The sequence below is a fragment of the Embiotoca jacksoni genome, unplaced genomic scaffold, assembly GCF_022577435.1.
Source record: "Embiotoca jacksoni isolate LCO1_2020_lvr unplaced genomic scaffold, fEmbJac1.0.p SCAF_22, whole genome shotgun sequence".
Lineage (NCBI taxonomy): Eukaryota > Metazoa > Chordata > Actinopteri > Embiotocidae > Embiotoca > Embiotoca jacksoni.
In genome coordinates, this window is record NW_027185363.1 from 9,065,753 (window position 1) to 9,087,652 (window position 21,900).

Consider the following 21,900-nt stretch of genomic DNA (forward strand, 5'->3'; position numbering starts at 1 on the left):
TTAGATAGAATTTCATGTGATAAAAGCTTTTGATTAGCGTCTGATCGATACGGAGTAAATGCTGAATATTGTTCAATAATGAACTAATACAAATATGTATATATATATTTATTGGAGGTTCCCAGAAACAGCCGTAAGAAAATTGGGGATTCAGCTTTTGTCAGCTACGCTCCAAAGCTGTGGTACAAACTATCTGTTAGATATCAGGGAAGCTGGCTCGGTTAATACCTTTAAAAAGAAAGCTCAAAACATATCTCTTTACTTTAGCCTTTAACTAGCAACTCCTGAAGCTCTCTCGCACCTGCCATGCTCTTGAACTGCCGCGGCTTTGAAATGCATATTGCTCATTTTATATTTTGACTATATATTTTGATAAAACCCAGAAAGACTGATATGTATTGGAAAAGGGGATTTCAGTAGTGGACAAACGTGTGAGCTTTTAACCGAGGTTTAGCAGAAACCTGGAGGTGCACTGACGAGTCTACCTTAAAGAATTGACTAAAACCACAGCAGAAAAGGAGATTTAATCTCTAGTGTATCACGCTAATATTATAGTGTGTGAAGTAAAGTTCTAGAAAAGTGCACAAGACAGGCTACAACTTCTTTTTCCGCGACTTCATATTATGAATTGAATCCTAGAGAACGATCCAAATCAAGTCTACTTGTATTTAATTTACGTATTTGATCTGTTTTATGTCATTTATTTTCTGTATTTTTGGGTGTTTCTTTGTGTCTGTTTTTAATGTGAAACACTGCATGTAATTCTGTTGCTGTGAAGCACTTTGAGCTGCATTTCTTGTATGAAAGGTGCTATACAAATAAAGTTTATTATGATTATATCAATATCAAGATTATAGTATACTGGCAGATATTATTATACAGTTTGTAAGTTGCATTTTTATTGTGTTTGGGCTCTTAATTTTTCCTCAAATGAAGGTTGAAATGTTTTTATTTATTGTTCTTTATCACATTTATATGACTGGAGTTCTGATACAGTTTATTCATAATTTACTTTAAAAGTAAAATTCCCTGCCAGAGTACCCGTCACAACCCTTAGTAACCAGTTATTAAAGTATTTGATTGTGTGATTGTTAGTGTTTGTGTTAAAGGAACCTTTGCCAATATAGAGTTAACAGATTGATTTTTTTGGGGGGGGGGATCTTTTATCTTTATATTGTTACGCTTTGTAGGAAAAACAAACCCTTCAGCTTCGCTTTACACTCAACTCGCAAACAAAAACACAAACTGCCTTTACAGATACACAACAATCCAGAGTATTTACTGACGTGACACATCACTATCTGAACAAACACGCGTGTTGAGAGCAGGAAAATAAGAAAAGCACTGCAGGAGCCTCTTGATGAATGCACCTTGCTGCAAAATGTACAGCACTATTTTATTTGATCTCGATATGACGGGCAGACATCTTAAGCTGAAGACGCCAAACACTCCTACTCCCGGGCATCGCATAGTAAAAAGACCAAATGCTGTTGGTTGATCATGAGTCCAAAAAAAAAAAAAAAGAGAAGCTAATTAGTATGATTTTCTGGATTAGAAAAAATAAACATAAGAGACTAACATGTAAAAACATTTTCTATGACCGGAAATACCTAAAGAATGACAACATATCAGCTATGTACAAAAACATCAATATAATATTTATATATATATATTTGTATTTTTTTTTTTTTTAATCTTCTATACCCACTAAAATATACCAACGAAGCAGCTATTGGTCAATCTGTGGAACTCGTTTGTCAACATGTTTCTGAAAAGTTTAAATATCCTTCAGCTGTAAATGTGAAAACTCAAAAAAAAAAAAAAAAAAAAAAAAAAGGAGGAAGAGGAAAAAAAGAAAAAGAAAAAAGAAAGACAAGTGAATAAATTAAAAAAATATAACCCGACGAAAAGTTCTGTGTTTATTCTGTGTGCCGTTTTGGAATACTGCAGAGTGTGAGGAGGTAAGCCACTTCAACCAGCTTCTCCAGTGGATCAGAGTTTGTTCGAAGATGGACCGTCTCCGACCATCCGACAGGGAGTTTCCGAAGTCTTTCATTTTCAGTTTGTCATCCGCGTGCGCACAAAGATTCAGACACAGTTCCATGACAACTGATGTAGGCCACAGACAAAAGAGAAGGGCACTTTTTTTTTCTTTTTTTTTTTTTCAAAACGTAGCAACCCGGGGATGAACCCTTTCAGATGAACTAAAGGAGAGGGAGACAGTCTGGACTCGGGGAGGGACAGTGGGTTTAGCAGCCTTCTTGTTTGTCAAGAGTTTGTTTCACAGTTGAATCCATTATCCACCCAGTCTAGCACAAACTTGGCAATATATATATATATATATATATATATATATATATATATGTATATATATATATATATATATATATACAGTATATAAACTACAATCATAACCAAGAGACGCAGGAGATTCATCCTTAAATACAAAAAGTGTCTCCTGGCGTCCGCGCGTGGACTTACTGTAGTGTGTGTTGGTGGCATCTGAGGAGAAAAATAAGGTCCTGAGATATGTACTGAGGGGCTTCTGAAGAGAGAGTGATAAAAGTGTGATCTATATAAAATGACAACGAAAAAACAAAAATATATTTAAATCTCTAGCATCACTGCGGGACGTGGACAGTATGTTAGGAGGGGCTGGACCGCGGTAGGGCCAGTATTCGTCCGTTGGTCTTTCCCCCGTTCATGTGTGTGAAGGGGATGTGGTGCTCCTCGTAACTGCCCCTCAGGCCCATGGAGGAGGCCTCGTCCCTGTCCGAACACTGCTCCCTCTGGGAGTACGACGAAGGGTCCAGCGGGATGCTCTCCATGTTTTCCATGTCCAGGTCAAAGTCTTCGGTCTCCGGCGGCTTGTTCTCCTCGCTGTAGAAGAAGGAGACCTCCTGGAAGGTGGGGTGCAGGTCCTCCCGGAGCATCTCGATGATCTCCTGGAAGGTGGGACGCATCTTGGGGTTGTACTGCCAGCACATCTGCATCAGGTTGTGTCTGGGTGACGAGACGGGGAGAGAGAGAGATTTCAGTTGTCTGAAATAGGGTTTCTTCACCACGTCATTTCTTTTCATTACTTATATGTTGTTAATATGCTTGTTTCTCTGGTGTGGTTAAAATAACTTAAATACGACTTAACCACACACTTCAATGATCAGGCTGCTGAAACGACATCCGTTTACGTAGTAACATAAAAAAAAACAAGTGGCGCCTCTGAAGCCCACACACTTTTATATCTCATTCCTTTGTGCCTTTCAGCTCCATGTTTTATCCAAAAACTATAAAAAAAAACAAACCAACCACATAAATCAGAGCTGTAATTTCACTGACTGACATGTTCCTTCATTATGATGAAGATAAGCACTGTAGTTAATTTTGAGTCAGTCCCACATCCACTAATCCACAGCAGATTCCCCCAAACTAAAAGCACACTTTACTATTTAAGTAGCATTTGATAAAAAAAAAACAAAAATAAAAAAAAACAAACTGCTGTGTGCAGCTGGTTAAAGAAACTACTCTGCCTTTTTTAAGGATTAAACCGTACATCTGTTTGCAGTTTTTAAACAATTTTTTTTTTTTGAAGAGTTACATGTTCCGGCTCAGTGCCACAGACAGGTTTAGCTCGAGGGACAGACAACTGCATTATTGGCTTTTGGTCCTTGCTGATATCTATCTCCGGCATTATCCTTTATACACTTATATACTGCATATTTGTATTTCAACCTAATTTTGTCATCTTGGTTCCACTTATTCTAACTTTCCTAGTAATCAGTAAATTTGGTCGATAAAGTATCACAAATATGTGGAAAAAAAAAAAAAAAAAATCCAAAGATGAGGTCATAAAATGTCTCGTTTTGTCTGAGCAGATCAAAACACAAAGACGCTCAGAATGAATCTTCGCTTTTAAGAGCTATAACTATGTAATATTTGGCATAGTTGCTCAAAAAAAATTAAATTTAACACCTACTAATCTGTTTATCAAATAGCTGTTTAAAAGCTAGTGGCTACTTTGACTATTTGTTGCAGCTCCGCTGCAGATTGTAACATCCTCTTGACTCCAATTTGTGACTTGTAAATAAGATAGTGTGACATAATCTAATTATTACAATACAGCTCCTGTTTATATCCCTGCGCATGTACTTACAGTCTGTCAGCGCAGTTGTCCGGCCGGTCCAGGAAGCCCCCGTCCATGACGAACTTGAGGACTTGCTCATTGGACATGCCCTGGTACGGCTGCTCGGCCAGCGTGCTGATCTCCCACAGCACGACCCCGAATGACCTGATAAACAGCCGCGGAAAAGGAAACAACGGGGACACGGGGATAATGAGGACATGGCAATTAGACACCTGACAGAGGAAATCTGGCCGTAAACACTTGATGCAGCGAGCAGGTGGACTGAGGGCAACGTGGGGATGAAAAACAGGCTAGTGTGTCCTGGTCTCATATTTCAACATTTATAAAAAAAACAAAACGGTGAGTGTCTCTTATTCTGGTTTTGGTTTTATGCCCCACCCCCGGTTGCTCTAAAAATTGGATCTTATTCAGAAAGTTTAAACATACGTGAAGTCTTCAGAGTGTGACTTGTTTACATTTAATTTGCACCGTCTACCCGAGAATCAGAGGCGTCACTGACCAGCAGTCTGAATGTGCAGTGAAGACTCCGTCCTTCAGAGACTCGGGTGCCATCCACCTGACGGGCAGCAGGCCCTTCCCTCCCTTCCTGTAGTAGTCCGTCTCGTAGATGTCTCTGGTCATGCCGAAGTCTGTGAAGGAAAGAGAAGTTGTCAGATTTATAATTTGCAGAAGTTACAGTCAAACTCACTTATTCCTCAAAAGGCTTTTCAGTGTTATTTGTGTTTTATCTACTTTTTTTTTTTTTTTTTTTTTTAACCTTGAGAGGTTCCCCTGAACATCTTTTGTGATTAAGATGTTAAATACATTCATCTAATTTGACTTGAATGCTGTTGATGTTTAGCCACTTTGGTTCTCTTGCCCTGCTCTGAATTGAAGTATATAAAATACTGTTTGTAGAACGTAGAATAAATTTACGGGTTAACGCAGTCAAGTCCAAACTTGACTGAACTCGAACATGTTAGAAACTGACACTTCCAGTCAACACAGCACAGAGAGACTACTGAAACAAACACAGTGCAGACTTCGCTTCTTCAGCTTCATATGGAATATTTATTCCTCGGCATACAAGCATCTACAATTATTGATACAAGAACGCATCACAGCACGGCATGGATTTCTCAGGAAAAGCCAATTTTTTTCACAAAGACATCAGCATTTCCTGAAAACGTGTTCAAAACCTGTTTACTCTTCCTTGATTTACCCAACACGGGTAAATAACATTTTACTTTTCTTAATTTACTTCAGCTTATGGCCACATTGATTTGTAGACAACAGTGCACATTGCAAGTGTCAACCACTATTGGACCACTAGGGGGCACCAAAGTCTATTTCTAGTTCCACACATTAGGACTCCACTCAAATCAAAAACTCTTGTACCTGTTTTCCTGGATAAAATCTTACCTCCGATTTTGACGGTGAGATCGTGAGCTACCATGCAGTTTCTGGCTGCCAGGTCCCGGTGGACAAACTTCTTGGCGTTGAGGTAAGCCATGCCGTCCGCAATCTCTGCAGCCATTTGGATCATCTCTTTCAGAGTGGGTGGGGGACGGCCGGGGTTGTTCTGAGGGACATGACACAGATTTAGTTTTTTCTGGTCTCCGAACACAGACCTACGCAGAGTTTTGTAAGGATAACTACTCATGATTTAGGGTTGATTTTGATACTGAGTTTTCTTTTTACTTCTCAGATTTAATAGCATAAAGAAAAATAGTTTATTTGTGCCGAACATTGACTATCACACTTGAATTAAGCGGCTCTGCAGCTTTCTAAGCTCTAAACGAGCCTGTTCGAGCCAACTGCCATGTTTTCAGTTGACTTTAGTGCCGACTGCTTAAATCCACGGTCAACATCCAGCAGCTCAGTCCTCCTCCTATTCAATCAAACTGCCATCTGTATGTTTACTTCAAAAGGTGACACGTCACCTCATACATTCAATCCATCTCTACACACAAAAGTAAACGGTAGAATTTAAAGGTGAAAGGTACAAAAGCGTCAGTTATTGTGAAGACATAACAAATACATCCATATTTGTCTACAAAGCTCTTTTTTTCCAAAATAAAATCACGTTTTATTTTGTAATTTTGACCCAACCGCTAAAGGAAACAGCAGATGGACCAATACGTGTCATCAGAAAAGTAAATCTACGATTCCGTGTTGTGTTATTTTCTGGTTAATCTAAACACTGGTGGAATAAAACTGTTCTGTGTTTGCACATCTGTGGCAAGTCTGTGGTTTTCATGTTAAGTAAGTTAACTGTATTTATTTATATCACCTTTCTAGAACAGCCAATCACTAAGTGCTAAATTAGAGCCTAATTTGTTAATAAGAGCAGCAGAGGCTCTTAGATTGATTAACACATTACGAAAAATCCCCACACACTTCATAGAATAGCTTCAGTCGTCCTGTTTATACGCCCTACGCTGTAAAAATAATTTCCAATGCACAGATGAAAAGACGCCCTCAAAAAGTTTGCATACAGATAAGACTACTGGACCATTTATCTACATGAAATGCAGAAGTGAAAAGAAGAAAAGAAACTACAAGTTGAATCCAATCTAAAACAGGCATCGTTCAAACCAATCTCATTACCTCAGCGTCGGGTCGCAGAGAGCGCAGGAAGCTCTTCAGGTCTCCGTGAGTCATCAGCTCCATCACCACCAGGGTGGGCTGGCCCTTCGACACGACACCCAGCAGACGCACCTGGGAGACAGAGACCGGGCGCTTTTATTTCACGTGATCGAAAACGGTGAGGAGAATCGGTCCGATAACAGCAGCGGAAGCAGCAGCTCTTCACACAGCTAAACGTAAGCGAGCTCGTTCGTCTCTCGCGTGACAAGAAATTTAGTATTTACTACTCCAAATACTCACAGATAACAGTTAAGACATGCAGCTAAAACTAACACCACACCGTCCTCTGCTCATCTACAAGAAGAAATACAGATGCCGTCTCTCTTTACCACGTGGTGGCAGATGAAGGCCTTCATGACCGAGGCCTCGTTCAGGAACTCGATTCTCTCCCTCAGGCTGGCCGACTCGTTGACCGTCTTCACGGCCACGTGCGTGTCCCCCTCGCCCTTGATGATGTCCTTGGCGATGCCCTCGTAGACCATGCCGAAGGAGCCCTGACCCAGTTCCCTCAGAATGTTGATCTTGTCCCTCGCCACCTCCCACTCGTCTTCCTCGTACACTGCAAACACATTTTCATGAATTTCTTGCAGCTTTAGGTTTACACGCACAAAACAACAGGTTACGTGTTGAAAGGCAATCAATTAGATCAGCTCATTATGCAGTCGGTCAGCGGTCAGATTTCTCCCCTGTTTTCTTCCATTTTTCCACAACTGGAATTATTCTAAGCTCAATAAATGATCAATTCTATTATATATATATATATCTTCAGGTTATACGATGCTGCTGTCTAAGCAGAGTCTGGGCATGTTTTATTGCTCTGGAGCATTTGAACTGACTGAACGAGCCAATGTTTATTTGTGGAAACCCAATTAAACTTAAACCGTGTGCCAAATAATGAGGTAATGAGGTTTCTTTAAGACAAATCTTTCTTTGAATTGCTTAACCTGTTAAAGGAAACCGCATTTTCAATTTACAAAGTTCAGGAATCAAGTTACTGCTGAAAAGCCCAGGGAATACAAGTTTTACTGCAATAAATCTTTAGACTCATTAATATCATGACAGTAACAGAATGAAAACTCATTCTTAACAACGAATGATTTAAAGATATCTTCCAGAAATAAAAGAAAAAAAAGTTTTAATCAGTTAGCTGATCTGGTTCCAGATTTTTGTTTTCCCTTTATCATACATGACAATAAATCCAATTGTTTGCCTCTGAGATGATGAAATAATGCAGTTGTTTATCCCCCACATTAAATGATTAACTGAAAAAAAAACCAGACAATTACAATTCTAGTAATGGGTATTTACAGGATAAAAACAAATACTCTGCTTTAATTAACAATGTGTTTCGTAGGTTTTAAGTTATGTTACATGAACTTAAAAATAGTTCAAATTCAGTCTCCTCCTTTTCCCTCATCGAAACATCCAAAATCTATAATTATGCAAATATTTTTTCAGCTTAACTTCTGAGAGCGACGACCGCAGTAAACAGAAAGTTTATGGTAAAGATGTATTTTCAAGATGTGTGTCATTAAAAAGGAGCAAATAACAAGCAGTCACATATCGTCATCGGGTGCTAAAATCCTTTAAAATAAAACTACGAATCCAGGTGAAGGTAAAGAAAACAGTTTCTACGATACGGATGAAACCTTTCTCTTACCATCATTTGCACTGAGATACTCAGGGTTTGAGGAGGCGTAGATGGGACCACTCGGCCCCTGGGTTTGACTGAAAGGAAAAAGAGAAACACATTTGATAATGACACCGGATTGAATAAGAGATAATGACAGAGCGAGTACTACTGAACAAGATGTGACGTTTGCTTACTTCTTCTTAAACATGATGACTCCTGCCACGGCCACAAACAGCAGCAGGACAAAGCAGATGACCGGTCCGATGATGATCTTCACAACGTAGAGAGGATCACCTGTTGACCACATGAGTCGCGTTTCAGGTGAAGAACAAAAACAAGGGCCCGCATAACAAACCCACACGGCTGCGATCAATATGCTCCCCTGTGCACATCATCTGCTCCGAGTACATTTACTGGCATCTCTTGATCGGATGATAGCTGTTAAATACACTGAGCCGTACGAGTGATCTGCATGTTTTTCATGTTAATATTCTGCCTTTAAATACATTCAAATTTTTGGGGCCGAAATGAAAAAACTATTCATTCATTTAATCCATAGCAGATTTAACAATAATACATGAAATATGGAGTATAATTTACATCCCTGCCACTGGTAAAGAACTCTTTGCAGTTCACATGTTTCATGTTTTACAGATTGTTTTCACTAAGCCTAACTCGAACTAAACGTATGTCTGGGCTTCTTTTGTCTTTGTGGAGACTTACTCGCGTCTTGGACATAAAAGTACGTGGGCTCGGTCCACGACCCGTTCCCAGCCAGCGAGGTGGCCCGGATCCTCACGGTGTAGTTCCCAGGATGCATCACTTTCAGCTTGCAGCCGCGGGTCACTTTGTACATGTTCCTCGACACGCAGTAGTGCAGCTCCTGCAGAAGAAGAAGAAGAAGAAAAACACGGAGGTTCAGGCGGTGGACAGCTCCTTCATAATTTCCGAGTGTAAAAATATCACATTTAAAATAAAATTTTGAGTCATTTTACACTGTTAAATGTAATTTGTGTTTGCGATGTTTCCACTGTGGAAACATGCGAGATGTTTTTATTGTTTTCCACAGCAAATAACCGTCTCCGCCGTCGAGTAGACGTTTTGTCGACCTGTCTCCATGGCAACTAAAACATGGTGGGCCGCTAAAATGACTTCCCCATTAACATTATCAAACAAATGACATTACTGAGACCACAAAGCCAAAATTCAAAATGCAACTCGGACCATAAGCGTCGCCTCTCTAGGTCATCTGTGCCACACGGCCAGATTTAAGACAGACAAATTTAATTTGTTTCTCTTAAATTGTCTTTCAGTACGAGCCCGGGCCATTTTGTTTAATGAGAAAGCGGAATATATAAATTGCTCTCTGTGAAACAGTAAATTGTGTTGTGGTGAACTTGCAGTGAACTCGCCCTCTGCGACCCTATGATCCAGATCAGTACACCTAAAGCAATAAAGCCGTGACAGATGTGTGTGCAGCTGTGTGAGCGTGTGCATTTCTTCACCTCGGTATCTCCCAGTCTCTTGTAGTTGACCTCGTACAGGATGATCATACCGTTGGGGGATGTGGGCTCCAGCCAGGTGATGTGAACTGTATTTTCGATCACCTCGTAATTGATGGGACCCAAGATGTCATCGGCTTTGTCTGCGGAGAACGAAGAGACGTGATTTCAAGAATTGTATTTCTGTTAAAACTCTGGTTTGTTTGGAGTAAATAGAAGATGATGTGCAGGGGCGTCCCGCTGTCCCGCCGGTCACGATGCCATGCAGCTGGTTTGGTTTGACACAGGCCGGGGACATCTGTTGCATGTCATTCTCTCTGTCTCTCTCTTTCTCTTAAACTCAAAGCCTCCAGTCTGTATCTGCCATGTTGGCTTTTTAGCTTACTGAAGTTCAGTGTAAAGAAATGAATCAGTTGAATCAAAGCCAGGTTTGTACTGACATTCCTGTTAAAATGCCCATTGGATGTGGTCTCAAAACCGAAATAAAAACATTTTTGGTTGGATTTTTATCATTATTATTTGGAGTTGTGTTTGTGGGCATGTCCAGTATTCATCCTGTGGATCTCCATCAACTGTTGAGAAACCAAATTGCCAAATTGGAAACAGCTAAAAAAACCAAAAAACCTTAAGAGTCAGGCGATAATTCTTTCTGGGTCTGTTATTTATTTACGAAGAAAGACTTCCCCAGGCTGAAGCAGGGCAGGATCCTCTTAATGACAGGACACGGACCTACACGGAAATCTCCTTGGTAACATCGACAGAAGAATAATCTCGTTACCTTCAGGCATGGTGCGGGCGCTGACGTACGCCGCCATGCTGCAGCGGGCCGGGTCTGTTGGGTGGTTGCAGGCGTGGATCTCGATCTGGTAGCTGGTGAAGTGGCGCAGGCTGGAGATGACGGTGGACTCCTTGGTGTGGACGGTGACCACCGTCTTCATGCTTTCAAAGGCTTCCTCGTCCTCATCCTCGGGGACGCCCGTTCCCCTGGGCGGACTGGGGGCGATGGTGAGGAAGGCGTGCGTTCGGTTGGCGATGCCCATCACAGAGCGTCGCTGTCTCGAGCGCCTAGAAAAGGCAAGTTCAAAGTGCTTTACAGAAGGGTTTTAAATATTTTCGATTCTGATGGCTGTTTTTTTTAGTTTTTTTTTTAAACTCTGCCTTACTTCATTACTTACAACTATCAAGCAATTTTTGACATTTGTTTATGGCAAATCAGAACAATTGTACTGAAAGATCTATTTACAAATACGGTAATTGGTTTATCAGTAGAAAGTTTTAGCAGAATTCTGAGGACTCCGGTGACAATTAAATACAACACGGCAGGGCAGAATCAAACTGCGTGAACTTGAATTCATTGTGTGAGCGGCTAAACAGAAAGCAAAGCTGAGGTGGACTGAGTTTGAGCATGCAAGGATGAGAAAAGAGAATCTTAAGGCCTTTCGCATTTCGTCCAACTCCGCTCAAATCTTAAAGAATGATTCTCCTGAGGACAACGTTCATCAATAAGTTGAAAAATATAGTTGTTCCAACACAATCCTGTTGTCAGGAGTCTCACTTGATCTCAAAGACTTCGTTGTGGAGGTAATTCTCGAAGGTTTTGCGGTACTCGGAGTCCTCTTTCTCCTTCTTGAGCTCCTTGTCGGTTTTGGGGCAGGCGCAGCATCGCGTCCCCTGGCCCTGCTCCTCCGTCTGGTTCCACTTCTGCTCCTCGTCACTGTCCACCTGAGTGGGCACCCGCGACGGCAACTTCATCCCTGGTGAAATGAAAAGTCAGACATGGCGACCAGGGGAACACAAAAATACACTCAGTCAGACAGAATGGGATGACAGGTGTGACAAACACAGACACATGCACACATTTCCAAAGCGCACATCCGTCCCACACACACGCCTGAGGGCCACGTCTGTCATTGTCTCGCCCTCTCTGGTGGAGATAAATTACCAGTGACATGACCTCCCCACGGTCTCCCAGCTCTCTGGATGTGTGGGACTCACGGGGGTTCAAAAGAGGAAAGTTTGGGCTCGATTGTGTGCTGACACAGAAGGGCACTGATGGCATCGACGTAGGACAGGCTGCGATCAAAATAATTCAACCAAGATAAATGGATGAACTTTGCCTGAACCGGAGTCGGAGCGAGAGGAAGAAGTCGAGTGCTTCAGTGCCGAGTTTCATGCAGTTTCTGCGACGTAACGCTTTATTAGGGCCCGAGCACCGATGGTGCGAAAGCCCTGTTGTTTTTTCAAGGAATTCTTTTTCTTTTTCTCGTTCCTTATTATTCTTACGTAAAGTGATTCGCCTTTTTGGAGGCTTTATCATATTCAAAAAGTCGTGAAAGCGGTTACACATATGTCTCCCGGCGAAAAATGTCGTATTCTAGTGGAGTCACGAGTGGGCGTGGCCAAATGGCTCGAGAGCGCCCCCTAAAGAGATGCCCCGGCGGCCACATTTACCTGAATTCACGAAATGCCGTAAAGAGGCGGCCATTTTGAGCGTCTCGCCATGGAACTACGAGTTGCTCTAAATCTTATGTACACGGACCGACCTTCTCCAAACATCACAGGAATGATAACAGCCCCGCCCTGAAGACTCCTGTGTGGTAATATTCGCTCATAGTCATAGCGCCCCCTGGTGGACACTGGAAATGACACTTTTCATACTTTCACGTTCTACGTCGAGCTGGTTGATCACATGAACGTAAAGTCGGGTCACAATAACCTAAACATGTGGTTGATGATGTATTGAAACTTTCGTTCGACTTTGTCAATGGGCGTTGCCGTGACGATGCGGCAAAGTTTGATGTCTCGCCGTGACACAGGAAGTCGATGTTTAAGGTCAAAGGATGCTTGAAACCTCATGAAACGTGTCACATACATCCGGCGTGGTGAGACCATACATCGGATGTGTTTTGCGAGTGGGCGTGGCCAAACGGCTCGCCAGCACCCCCTAAACTGCAGCTCCGGCACCTAGTTTCACCTACGTGCACCAAATTTGTTGGACTTGTGTATCACACTTATATGTACCGAAAAGTGTCTCGGCATCATGAATTTGTTTTCGTCGATCGGTGTAACCGTGTCGTGGCGGCCATTTTGAGCGTCACCTAATTTTCTTGCTCTGTGGGTACAGAGTCACATTCCTGGTTAAGTTTAATAGATTCACATAGAGGTTAAACACAATGCTGCATCTCATCCGGCAGCCATTAACATTGTGCCAACATATTACTGCTGTTGTGGACATTTTTAACCCCAATTTTGGTGATTATGTCGCTTTCATTGAAGTGCATGTGGATGCAGAATATTCGACAATCTTTCTAGAAAATGAGATAAATGTATTGTCATCAAGTTAATACTGAGGTTGTTTTTTTTTCTGGTACTTGAAAAGCTGAATTTGATTTTGAAAACAATCTTGATATGAATTAGCCATGAAGGAGAATGAGATCACAAAGTCATTACAAAGAGTCTTAGAGGTAGCTACTTGTAGCAGTCAAGAGCTTTTGAGTGAGAAGAGCTCTCCAGTTAACGGCAAGCTCAAGAAATATATTCTCTCTTCTTTCCTCTCTCTCTGTTTTCCATTCAAACCGTCAGACACACAAACCACTAACCCAGACAAAGATACAGGAAACACAACCACAAACAATGTGGCTCACCCTTCTGGCAGTAGTCAAACTTGTAGAGCTCGCTGGCCTCCGGCTGGCGCTGGCAGAAGACCAGGTAGTGAGTGATATTGCCGTTGGGGTCATTGGGAGATTTCCACTTGAGGATGATCTGGGAGGAAGAGTTGGAGGAGGAGATGGGGTCCAGCGGGACTGAAGGTTCTGGGGAGACATCGCAGAAAACAGCTGTGTTGAAAAGGAGCAATATTTATTCGTAGGCAGAGCGTCAAGCGATGTATGAAATGTGACTTTACAAACGCATGTAAACAAAACGCAGCAGCTAAAGTATTAATATGTCTATCTGTCAATCAATAAATCAGTTTACATGTCCCCAAAAGGACAAGAGTGAAACAAAAACACAGGTTTAAACATAATACAAGTTAAACTATGGATATAATTTGTAATATATTTAGAATGTAGGTCTTCAATGGGTATTTGTACTCCTATAAACCAACTAGTGAGAATTAAGGATAAATGGAGGCACTTAAAAGACCTGTAATAACAAATGTAGCCTGAAAAGTAAAACGTAGTACCTGCATGGCTGTCACCGACTTTGGGATAATAACTTGTCTTGTTTCACAAGTGATACCACTGTACAAATGAATCCTTGCCATTTGGTGACAATAACAGCGGACAAGTGCTGTTTCAATCCAATTTGCATTTCACATCATGGCATAAATAATGAAACAGACTTACTGGCACATAGTGGCTCTGTAACCAACAGCTGCCTGCTCTGGGTTTTCCCCATCAGTTTTGGTTTTTGGTTTGTTACACTGCTCGATGTTTGTGATGTGTACAGTGTGAGGTTACACTGTTTCGGTGTACAGTCAGATATTTTTAAGTGACTGAAGACCACATAAAAACATATGTAAATTTCTCCATTTTCTCTTTTAACAGATTGGTTTTTACATAATGATATTTCAGTTTTAGGTGACTAGATGATTATATAATTAGGTGTTTTTTGTTGTGGCTTTGGTAGTTTTAATTTAGGTCTTTTTTTTTTTAAGTGTGTAGGTTTTTAGTTTCATTTAGACTATTATTAATTCATTTAGAGTGGTATTTTTGTATATTTGAATATTTCGCTGTGGAAAAATTTCAAAGGCCTCATAAGAAAAGGAAACTTAAAATAGTTGTATTTCCTTTTATTTCCTTTATCTTATATTGACTGATTAAGAGAAATCCATCTGACGTTGAAAACAGTTTTTTATCAGTTGTAACTTGTCAACAATATCGATGTAACAGCTAAGTTTTGTTTTGATGCTTGTTTACTGTAACAATCCTCGTTATCACACCAATCATTCTGTAGTATCAAAGGTTACATGATATGAATCCAATGTGGTCATCTGCTGTATGAGTGAAATGTCAGTTAGCGGTTCGCTAACATGAACCTCCAGTTTGTGTTGTTGGTGAGATTTATTAGATCTGAAAATATATCTCTGGCAGATAAAGAAATCACTGCTTCAGGGCAGATTGTTTTTTTTATCCTATTAAACGCAGATATTTTGTGATCTCTCATTTGCATCGAATGTGGCCAGCTGATAAAACAATGTGCCTTCTGTGCCACTAATACAAAAAGAGGTTTTTAGCTTGTGGCATGAACGCTGACTGGCATCACCGTTTATCTGAAAGCCTATGAGCCGTGTTTTGAGTCTGAATCAGATTTCCGAGTGGGAGAAAAAAAAAAAAAAAAAAAAAACGAGACACCAGTGCACAATCAATAAAGTGGCCTAGCCTGAGTTGGAAAAGCACTTATGAGAATCACACAAAGGTTTACACGTTGGTATTTCTATGCTGTGAGAAAAGTGTGTGAGCAGGGGAATATTTGTGAGGACGGAGCGGGGCGTGGGGATGTCAGACTGAACCCTGAGGAGATACGGCGGCCCAAGCTCCGCAGTCACAGTGTGATTACGTTGTCCTTGTTTCACGACGATGCAACACACTGGTCCGACCGCATTGTCAGACTCAGTTTCACCGGCAACAGCTTATTTGTAATGACAGCTTTGCCCTTCTGATGAGGTATGCTGGTTAGATATGACACAGACCAGGAACCCGAAGCGGTTGCGAGACGGGTCGACAACAACCCTCCCTCGACACGGCTGGCTGGCTGACTGATGCGTCTCTGCTGGAAGCCTGTTTCGTGCGAGCGAGGGATGTCGTGTTTTGCTGCGGTTTATCAGGAAGGAAACTTATATTGTCTAAAAGGAAGCCGGCTAGACAGGCCATCATGACTATGATGAACTCAAACTGCACGCGACACACTCCGTGGGTGGCAGAGTACAATTAAGTGCCGGAGAAGGGCTTTACAATGGCTGCGTGACTGACTGATGCAGACACCTTGCATGAGGTAGGGCCCGGCAGGTCGGTGGCACCGGAGGCAAATCGTGCCATCTGTCTTCCTCTTCCTTGTTCGTGTGCCAAGGACATTTTGGCAGCAGCGAAACTGACACACACAACACTGACTGCACCAGTAACACCGCAGGATGACCCTAAAATTAGTTGAATTCTAGTACAGGAGAAGACACTTTTCCTTTTCCACTACAAAACTTAAAAACCCATAACCTGGAGCGAGCCATGCCTTGGTTTCTATGTTTGGACTTGCACTCCTAAAGAGCAGAAGACATCAATTTAATGTGCTGTATTTTGTGGTAACTTGGGAGGCAGATCGGTGAACACAACTATGATATTATCCAACCATCTAGTAGCTACAACGCTGCAGCAATAGTGTTCAGTTGAAGTTATGTTTGTTTCCATGTGGATCTTTAGCAGCTAAATTCTCTACTATGTTCACCAGCTAGTCATTACATGTGTTTGTTGCTGGCCAGGTAGCGTACAGTGGGTTTAAAACTGTGTTTACACATAAAGCGTATGATATAAAAATATGCTTTGAGTTGGATTTACAAGAAAACAGCGCGAGCAGTTCCGATTTATGAAAACAGACTAAAAAGTGAGGCTGAAACGCTTTCCGTGTAGATTTTTTCTTTTTCTTTTAAATCCAGTTACCTTTTGTCAAATCCAACAACGTAACAGCGGTCACAGGGGACTGTATTGCCACCAGAGTTGTGGGGCAGGGAGCCAAACAGTTATTCAGAACTCACTTTAAAGCTTAACGTAAAGCTTCAGCTACCCATTAACCGCCGTCTCTGGGTCATAGGTTCATAGAAATGTTGACATCTTCACAGACGCATCATTCCAATTGTGGAAAAAACAGCTCACGAGTGGAAAAGCTACGTAAATGGTGCCACTGACTGATACTAAATGCTACCCGACATTATGTATAAATAGGACATAATTTAACTACATCAACGGAATATTTCGACTGAACCGGCGATCAACACAAATCTCCATCAGTCTTACTGGTGGCGTTGGTGCGAACGTAGATGATCTCGCTCTTGGCTCCGTGGACCTGGTGCTCGTCAGAGGCAGAGAGCTGGGTTTTCACCATGATGGCGTACTGCGTCCAGGGCTTCAGAGGCAGGATGAGATGACCCGGTTCAAACTGCTCTTTCTCCCCCTCAGTGGCTCGACGCGGAGGGTCCACATCTGCGATCACCCAGCTGTTGGAGCCGCAGGCGTCCTGCCCGTCAAACTCAGTTACGTTCTGGAAAGGTCTATTGTTGGGGGGGAAAAACAAAACGTTTTGTTCAGCTGCATCAAATTTGATCTTTTGAAAAAAAAGAAGTCTGTCTACCGTCAGTCCGAAATTGTTATTGGAGTGCGATGCCAGATTGGTTAGGTACTCTTAAACCTCACTGTAAATGGTGCCAAACAGAAAGGCAACTTGGTAGGTGAGAAACTGCTAAAGGGAAATGACACCAAAAACAAAACACTGGGCAGTAAATACAGGCTAATATTACTTTTTTACCCATTTGTAAAAAAAACTAATTTCTAAAAAAATAGCCCTCCTGTAAAAGAGGAGAGTTACAGGAAACAGAGCACTTAGCTACCTGATCAAACCTACCTTACCAGGGTTCCCTAAGATACAGTGTGTGAGGTTCAAAACCTCTGAGGTACCAGAAAACAATGCTGAGGATGTGTCCTGGTTGTATCTACTGATGCATCAGTACAAACATTTCCACACATGTATCTGACCATTTTCAGATGTTTATACTGGATGTTGTCGTATTTTTGTTTTAGAACTCATCTGCATGTTTCTACTCAGGTTTCCCTGTTTTTAAAGTGCTGAAGCAGCTGAAAAGTATATTTTGTCTGGCAGAGCTCCAGGTCTGATTGTGACGGGTGATTCAAGATGAACTCACGCTTCTTTGTAGAGCACCATGAAGCCCAGCAGATCTCTGAAGTCTGGAGGCCAGAAAGGTTCCCACTTCACCATTATCTTATCGCTCATGGTTCGAATCTGGGTGAACTTCAACACATGGTTCTCACCTGAGAAAAGACATCAATCAATTAAAAATAATTATCAGCAGGAAAATCTTAATGAGAAGGGAGTGAACATCAGGAGAAAAAACATCTGCTGTTATTAGTTTTTGGAAATATGCTGTTGTCCTGGAGCGGCAGGCCAACTCCATCTACTCAATCATTTTACTCCACATTCCTAAATGTGATCAGACCTGTGATGTAAATTGATGTGCTGACACAGCCAATTATGTTTTGTTAATTTATTGTACACTTGTGAAAATCTCTCTGGCTTCAGTATGCTTGGACAGAATTACATAACTAAAACAAGCCAAGTTGTGTGTATGAGCTAATAATTCAACAGCAGTAGTCGTATTTACTCATGATACAAATCATCCTGTAGATGTTTTTAGAGTATTTTTTATTCTGAAAGGTGAACGCCGCTCTGCATCTCTTTTTTTATTATATTTGTCAAAGTACTTAAGAAAAATAAGCAATAAGGCTTTTAACTTCTCAGTAAAGAAAGGTTAGCCAGACTTGGTGCATAAATTGCATTAAAGTCCTGACATTCAAATCTGTCTTTGAGCTTTGTAGTAGAAGATTTTACAATCTAAAAAGGAGCAATGAAAACCTACCTGGACTAGAAATGCAAAGACTCTTTAAAAATAGAGACAAAGATCCAATCTGACATGGACCCAAAGCTACAGACACCCCATCCAAAACACCTTCAACCCAAACTAGAATAGATAGTCAACCTCACTATTCCCACTTCATTCTGCCTCAAGAGACACAGTTTCTCCTGTGTTGATCATGATTACTGATTCTGCTGAGACCCCTTTAGGTGTAAAACACAGACAGACCAGCGATCTGAGGGAACAGACGGGACCCGACCTGCCGAATGTCCGTCACAGTCACTCTGTTTTTTTTTTAGCTTTGATTTGCCCTCCACCAACTCCAGAGGGATCTGCTTCTTGAGCAGCTAACGGCTCCTCTATGATCACCAGCTGCTAACACTTGGTGCTGAGAAAACAGTGTACAGTGCAATTTTAGCTTCTTCTTCTTCTTTTTTTCCTTTTTTTTGCTGGAAACAAAAATGAGAGAAAGACAGTGAATCAAAAGAATAAAGTTTGTGGGAGGCTGACTGAACCTTTATTTGAAAATCTCTTTGAAGCTCCATGAAGTTGAAAGTAGCTGCAGATTCTGTGGGAAATTCTTAGTAGGCTCAAACCTTTCATCTTGTCAGACTGTCACTTGACACATTCGTTTAAAAATATAAATTATAACCACTACAGTGAAAGATATATATATATATATATATATATATAAAAAAAAAAAACAGAGATGTTCTACTGTTGATTTTATTGCTATAGAAAAACAATGAACTCATCCCTGAACCCTCTCACTTCACTCATACACTTGTGGATTAAGACAGAAAGGACAGAATTAGTGCAGCATCTTTATCTCTTTGTTACCATGTTTAGCAGTTGTGAGTGCTTTGCTCTGTTGGTTGTTCTCGTTAAACAATGTCAGTAAAAGGTCTGCAGGGAGACATCCGCAAACATTGAAGGACAGGAAATGACCATCATAACAATAACTAGGACTGTTGTTTGGGCCAGGGCTGACTCTGTGTTTTCGGTTTCCATAGTAACCCCCTGCAACAACTGACGTGTCTGCGGCGCCGAGGTTCTCTTACACGAGGCCTGGTCTCCATTGGTCTTGGAGGCGATGTCGTTCTTGACCTGGCGCTCTTTGGTGCCTGTCACTTCCTCCATCTTGCGGATCCCGGACATGCAGAGTTTGGAGTTGTAGTGGAAGAACATGCGCCCCTGCAGGATGGTCAGCTTGTGCTTGGACCAGTCCCAGAGCTGCCGCAGGTTCTGGTTGTCCAGGGCATAGAACGAGTAATTCCTGGAGACAGACCGGCATGAACATACTTTTCGTGATACGTGACATTTGGCAGATGGTACAAAAAGCTTCTTGAGTAACATGATTAGAAGAGTATCTGAGCAGGGTCAGCCTTCAAATTTGCACCATATGCCTAATCCTTTGCCATTTCTGCTGTAAGTGTAGCCTATTGTGCTACAAGCGTCTTCCACCTCGTCTGAATGAAGCCTCGTGTATGATTTAGGAAAGTCTAACCAAAAACGGCCACCACAGAAAGACATTTTGAAAAGGTCAGTCCTTCTGCTTTTAACTCATAATTACAGGAGGAGGCTCTGACATGGCGAGGACGAGATGGCATAAGAAGACGGAGTTTTACCCGATTTCCTGCTCCTCTCCACGAATAACGCGGAGCTTGCGGAAAAACGAGAGGGACACGAGGGCGTAGGAACGTCGCACTGTCAGGTAGCCAGTGATCTCCTCCAGCTGGCCCAGGCTGGCCTCCAGTTCAGCTGCGATGTTGTCTGCAGGAAACCAAAAGACACAAGCGTTTACAGTGATTTCTGATTCCACAGTGTGTTTAGTCCAAAAGACAGCTGTTCTCTGGCAACAAAGTCTGTGTTTGTTTTCATCTTTCCTCACAGCTTTACTTGATGTGCGGAGGCTAAATAACATAATTCTCTAATTTAGGTAAACATTTTTTTACAAATAATAATATACTTTGAATTGATTCGGAAACTATGCACTGCTGTTGTTTTGCCTTTTGGCAGAAGGAACGTGTGTGTGTACACTATACCAAAATGAAACTACAAGCTGGCTGCCTTTTATTATATAAATTATGTTAATTTTTTCCACCAAAAGCTCTATCATCGTCTCAAGTAAATCTATGTTGGGATTTAAAAAAAATATATTTTAGCTTTTCAACATGTTTCATTTTATCCTCAGAGTTCTGTAGGGGTCTCGCATCTTTTATTTCATCTTAAATTGACCTCATTGTCTGTTTGACTGCGCGGTCTTGATGCATTTTCCTGGTTTTGTGTAATGTCAACATGTCCTTGTTTGTTGTTCTGCTGTGCTCATCTGTCGTTCACTGTAATCTGCGTCAGCCAAACAAACAGCAGACACTCACTTCCTCCGCGCAGGTTGATGACCAGACTCCCGTTGAGGACGGTGCAACCTCGTAAAGCCTGGGCGGCCATGACGGAGTCCACGGTTTTCAGACCCATGCACACCTTGGGGCAGAGGCCTGCGCAGGGAGTGCAGTTGAGCCTGCAGAACAAAGGAAAAAGACACTTCAGTAAAGTACAAGATGCATTTTAAAGTATATCACTCTCATTTTCCAGATTCTCCTCTAAACAGAAAAACCTTCAACTTGTAATAATTGACTTTTGGACAGCAGACTAAGTTTTCACATCAAACAGACCAACAATAACATCAGCATTTGTTTGGAGTTGTACTTATTCCTACCTGATGAATCTATGTCACTGTTCTTTAGCTCTTTAGCTCTGTTTTCCTCTCCATCTAACCCCGAGTGAAATATCTGTCACTTTAGCTGCTAAATGCTCCACTGACTTTGTCCAACTTCCCTATGGTGCCGAGTCTATAGTGCAGCACAAGTTTTTTTGAGGTTTTACAGTGAAAACTGCCATAAACCAAAAACAGAGCTGTGAGAGTGGAAAAAAACAACAAACAAAAAAACAGTAAAGTTGGGGCTGCAAAAGAAAATGAGCTGAAAACCTCAAAAATCCTGTAGGCTGACCAACACGTTTCACACAGAAATTTTCATGCAATCTACTGTTATAATAAAGAATTGATTGACGCTGCTTTAAATAAGTTTTTAAGCTTTTCAGCTTTGTGTGCCGACCAGGTTCACCCCACATTCATAATGCAGCAAGAGCAAACTATAGATAAAAGGAACATATACATACACACACACACACAGTATATTTAATACAAAACAAGCTCTGCAGCCGCTGAGATTCACAGTTTCCTGAGCTGTCAGACACTCGCTGTGGTGAACATTTTTTGAAGATTTTAAATTAAGGAGGATTAGGGGAAGGATTAGACAACGATGGGCTAATTGCTCGAGGTCACTGACCTGAATATGTTTTG

At 41.5% G+C, this 21,900-nt stretch overlaps 1 protein-coding gene across 1 annotated transcript in view; it reads right to left on the reverse strand.

Annotated features, from left to right (window-relative positions):
* Window positions 1–1,357: 1,357 nt before the first annotated feature.
* Window positions 1,358–21,900, reverse strand: part of insra (insulin receptor a) — a 53,179-nt gene continuing 32,636 nt past the window's right edge. The window contains exons 4-21 of the mRNA XM_069157796.1: window positions 20,918–21,057; window positions 20,168–20,312; window positions 19,601–19,815; window positions 17,811–17,937; window positions 16,909–17,162; window positions 13,549–13,716; window positions 11,460–11,658; window positions 10,683–10,969; window positions 9,908–10,047; window positions 9,126–9,285; window positions 8,597–8,696; window positions 8,430–8,497; window positions 7,099–7,328; window positions 6,731–6,841; window positions 5,543–5,702; window positions 4,641–4,770; window positions 4,151–4,285; window positions 1,358–3,003 (exon numbers count right to left, since the gene is read on the reverse strand). Coding sequence (XP_069013897.1) covers window positions 2,646–3,003; window positions 4,151–4,285; window positions 4,641–4,770; window positions 5,543–5,702; window positions 6,731–6,841; window positions 7,099–7,328; window positions 8,430–8,497; window positions 8,597–8,696; window positions 9,126–9,285; window positions 9,908–10,047; window positions 10,683–10,969; window positions 11,460–11,658; window positions 13,549–13,716; window positions 16,909–17,162; window positions 17,811–17,937; window positions 19,601–19,815; window positions 20,168–20,312; window positions 20,918–21,057 — 3,127 coding nt within the window. The 3' untranslated portion in view covers window positions 1,358–2,645. The remainder of the gene's footprint in view (window positions 3,004–4,150; window positions 4,286–4,640; window positions 4,771–5,542; window positions 5,703–6,730; window positions 6,842–7,098; window positions 7,329–8,429; window positions 8,498–8,596; window positions 8,697–9,125; window positions 9,286–9,907; window positions 10,048–10,682; window positions 10,970–11,459; window positions 11,659–13,548; window positions 13,717–16,908; window positions 17,163–17,810; window positions 17,938–19,600; window positions 19,816–20,167; window positions 20,313–20,917; window positions 21,058–21,900) is intronic.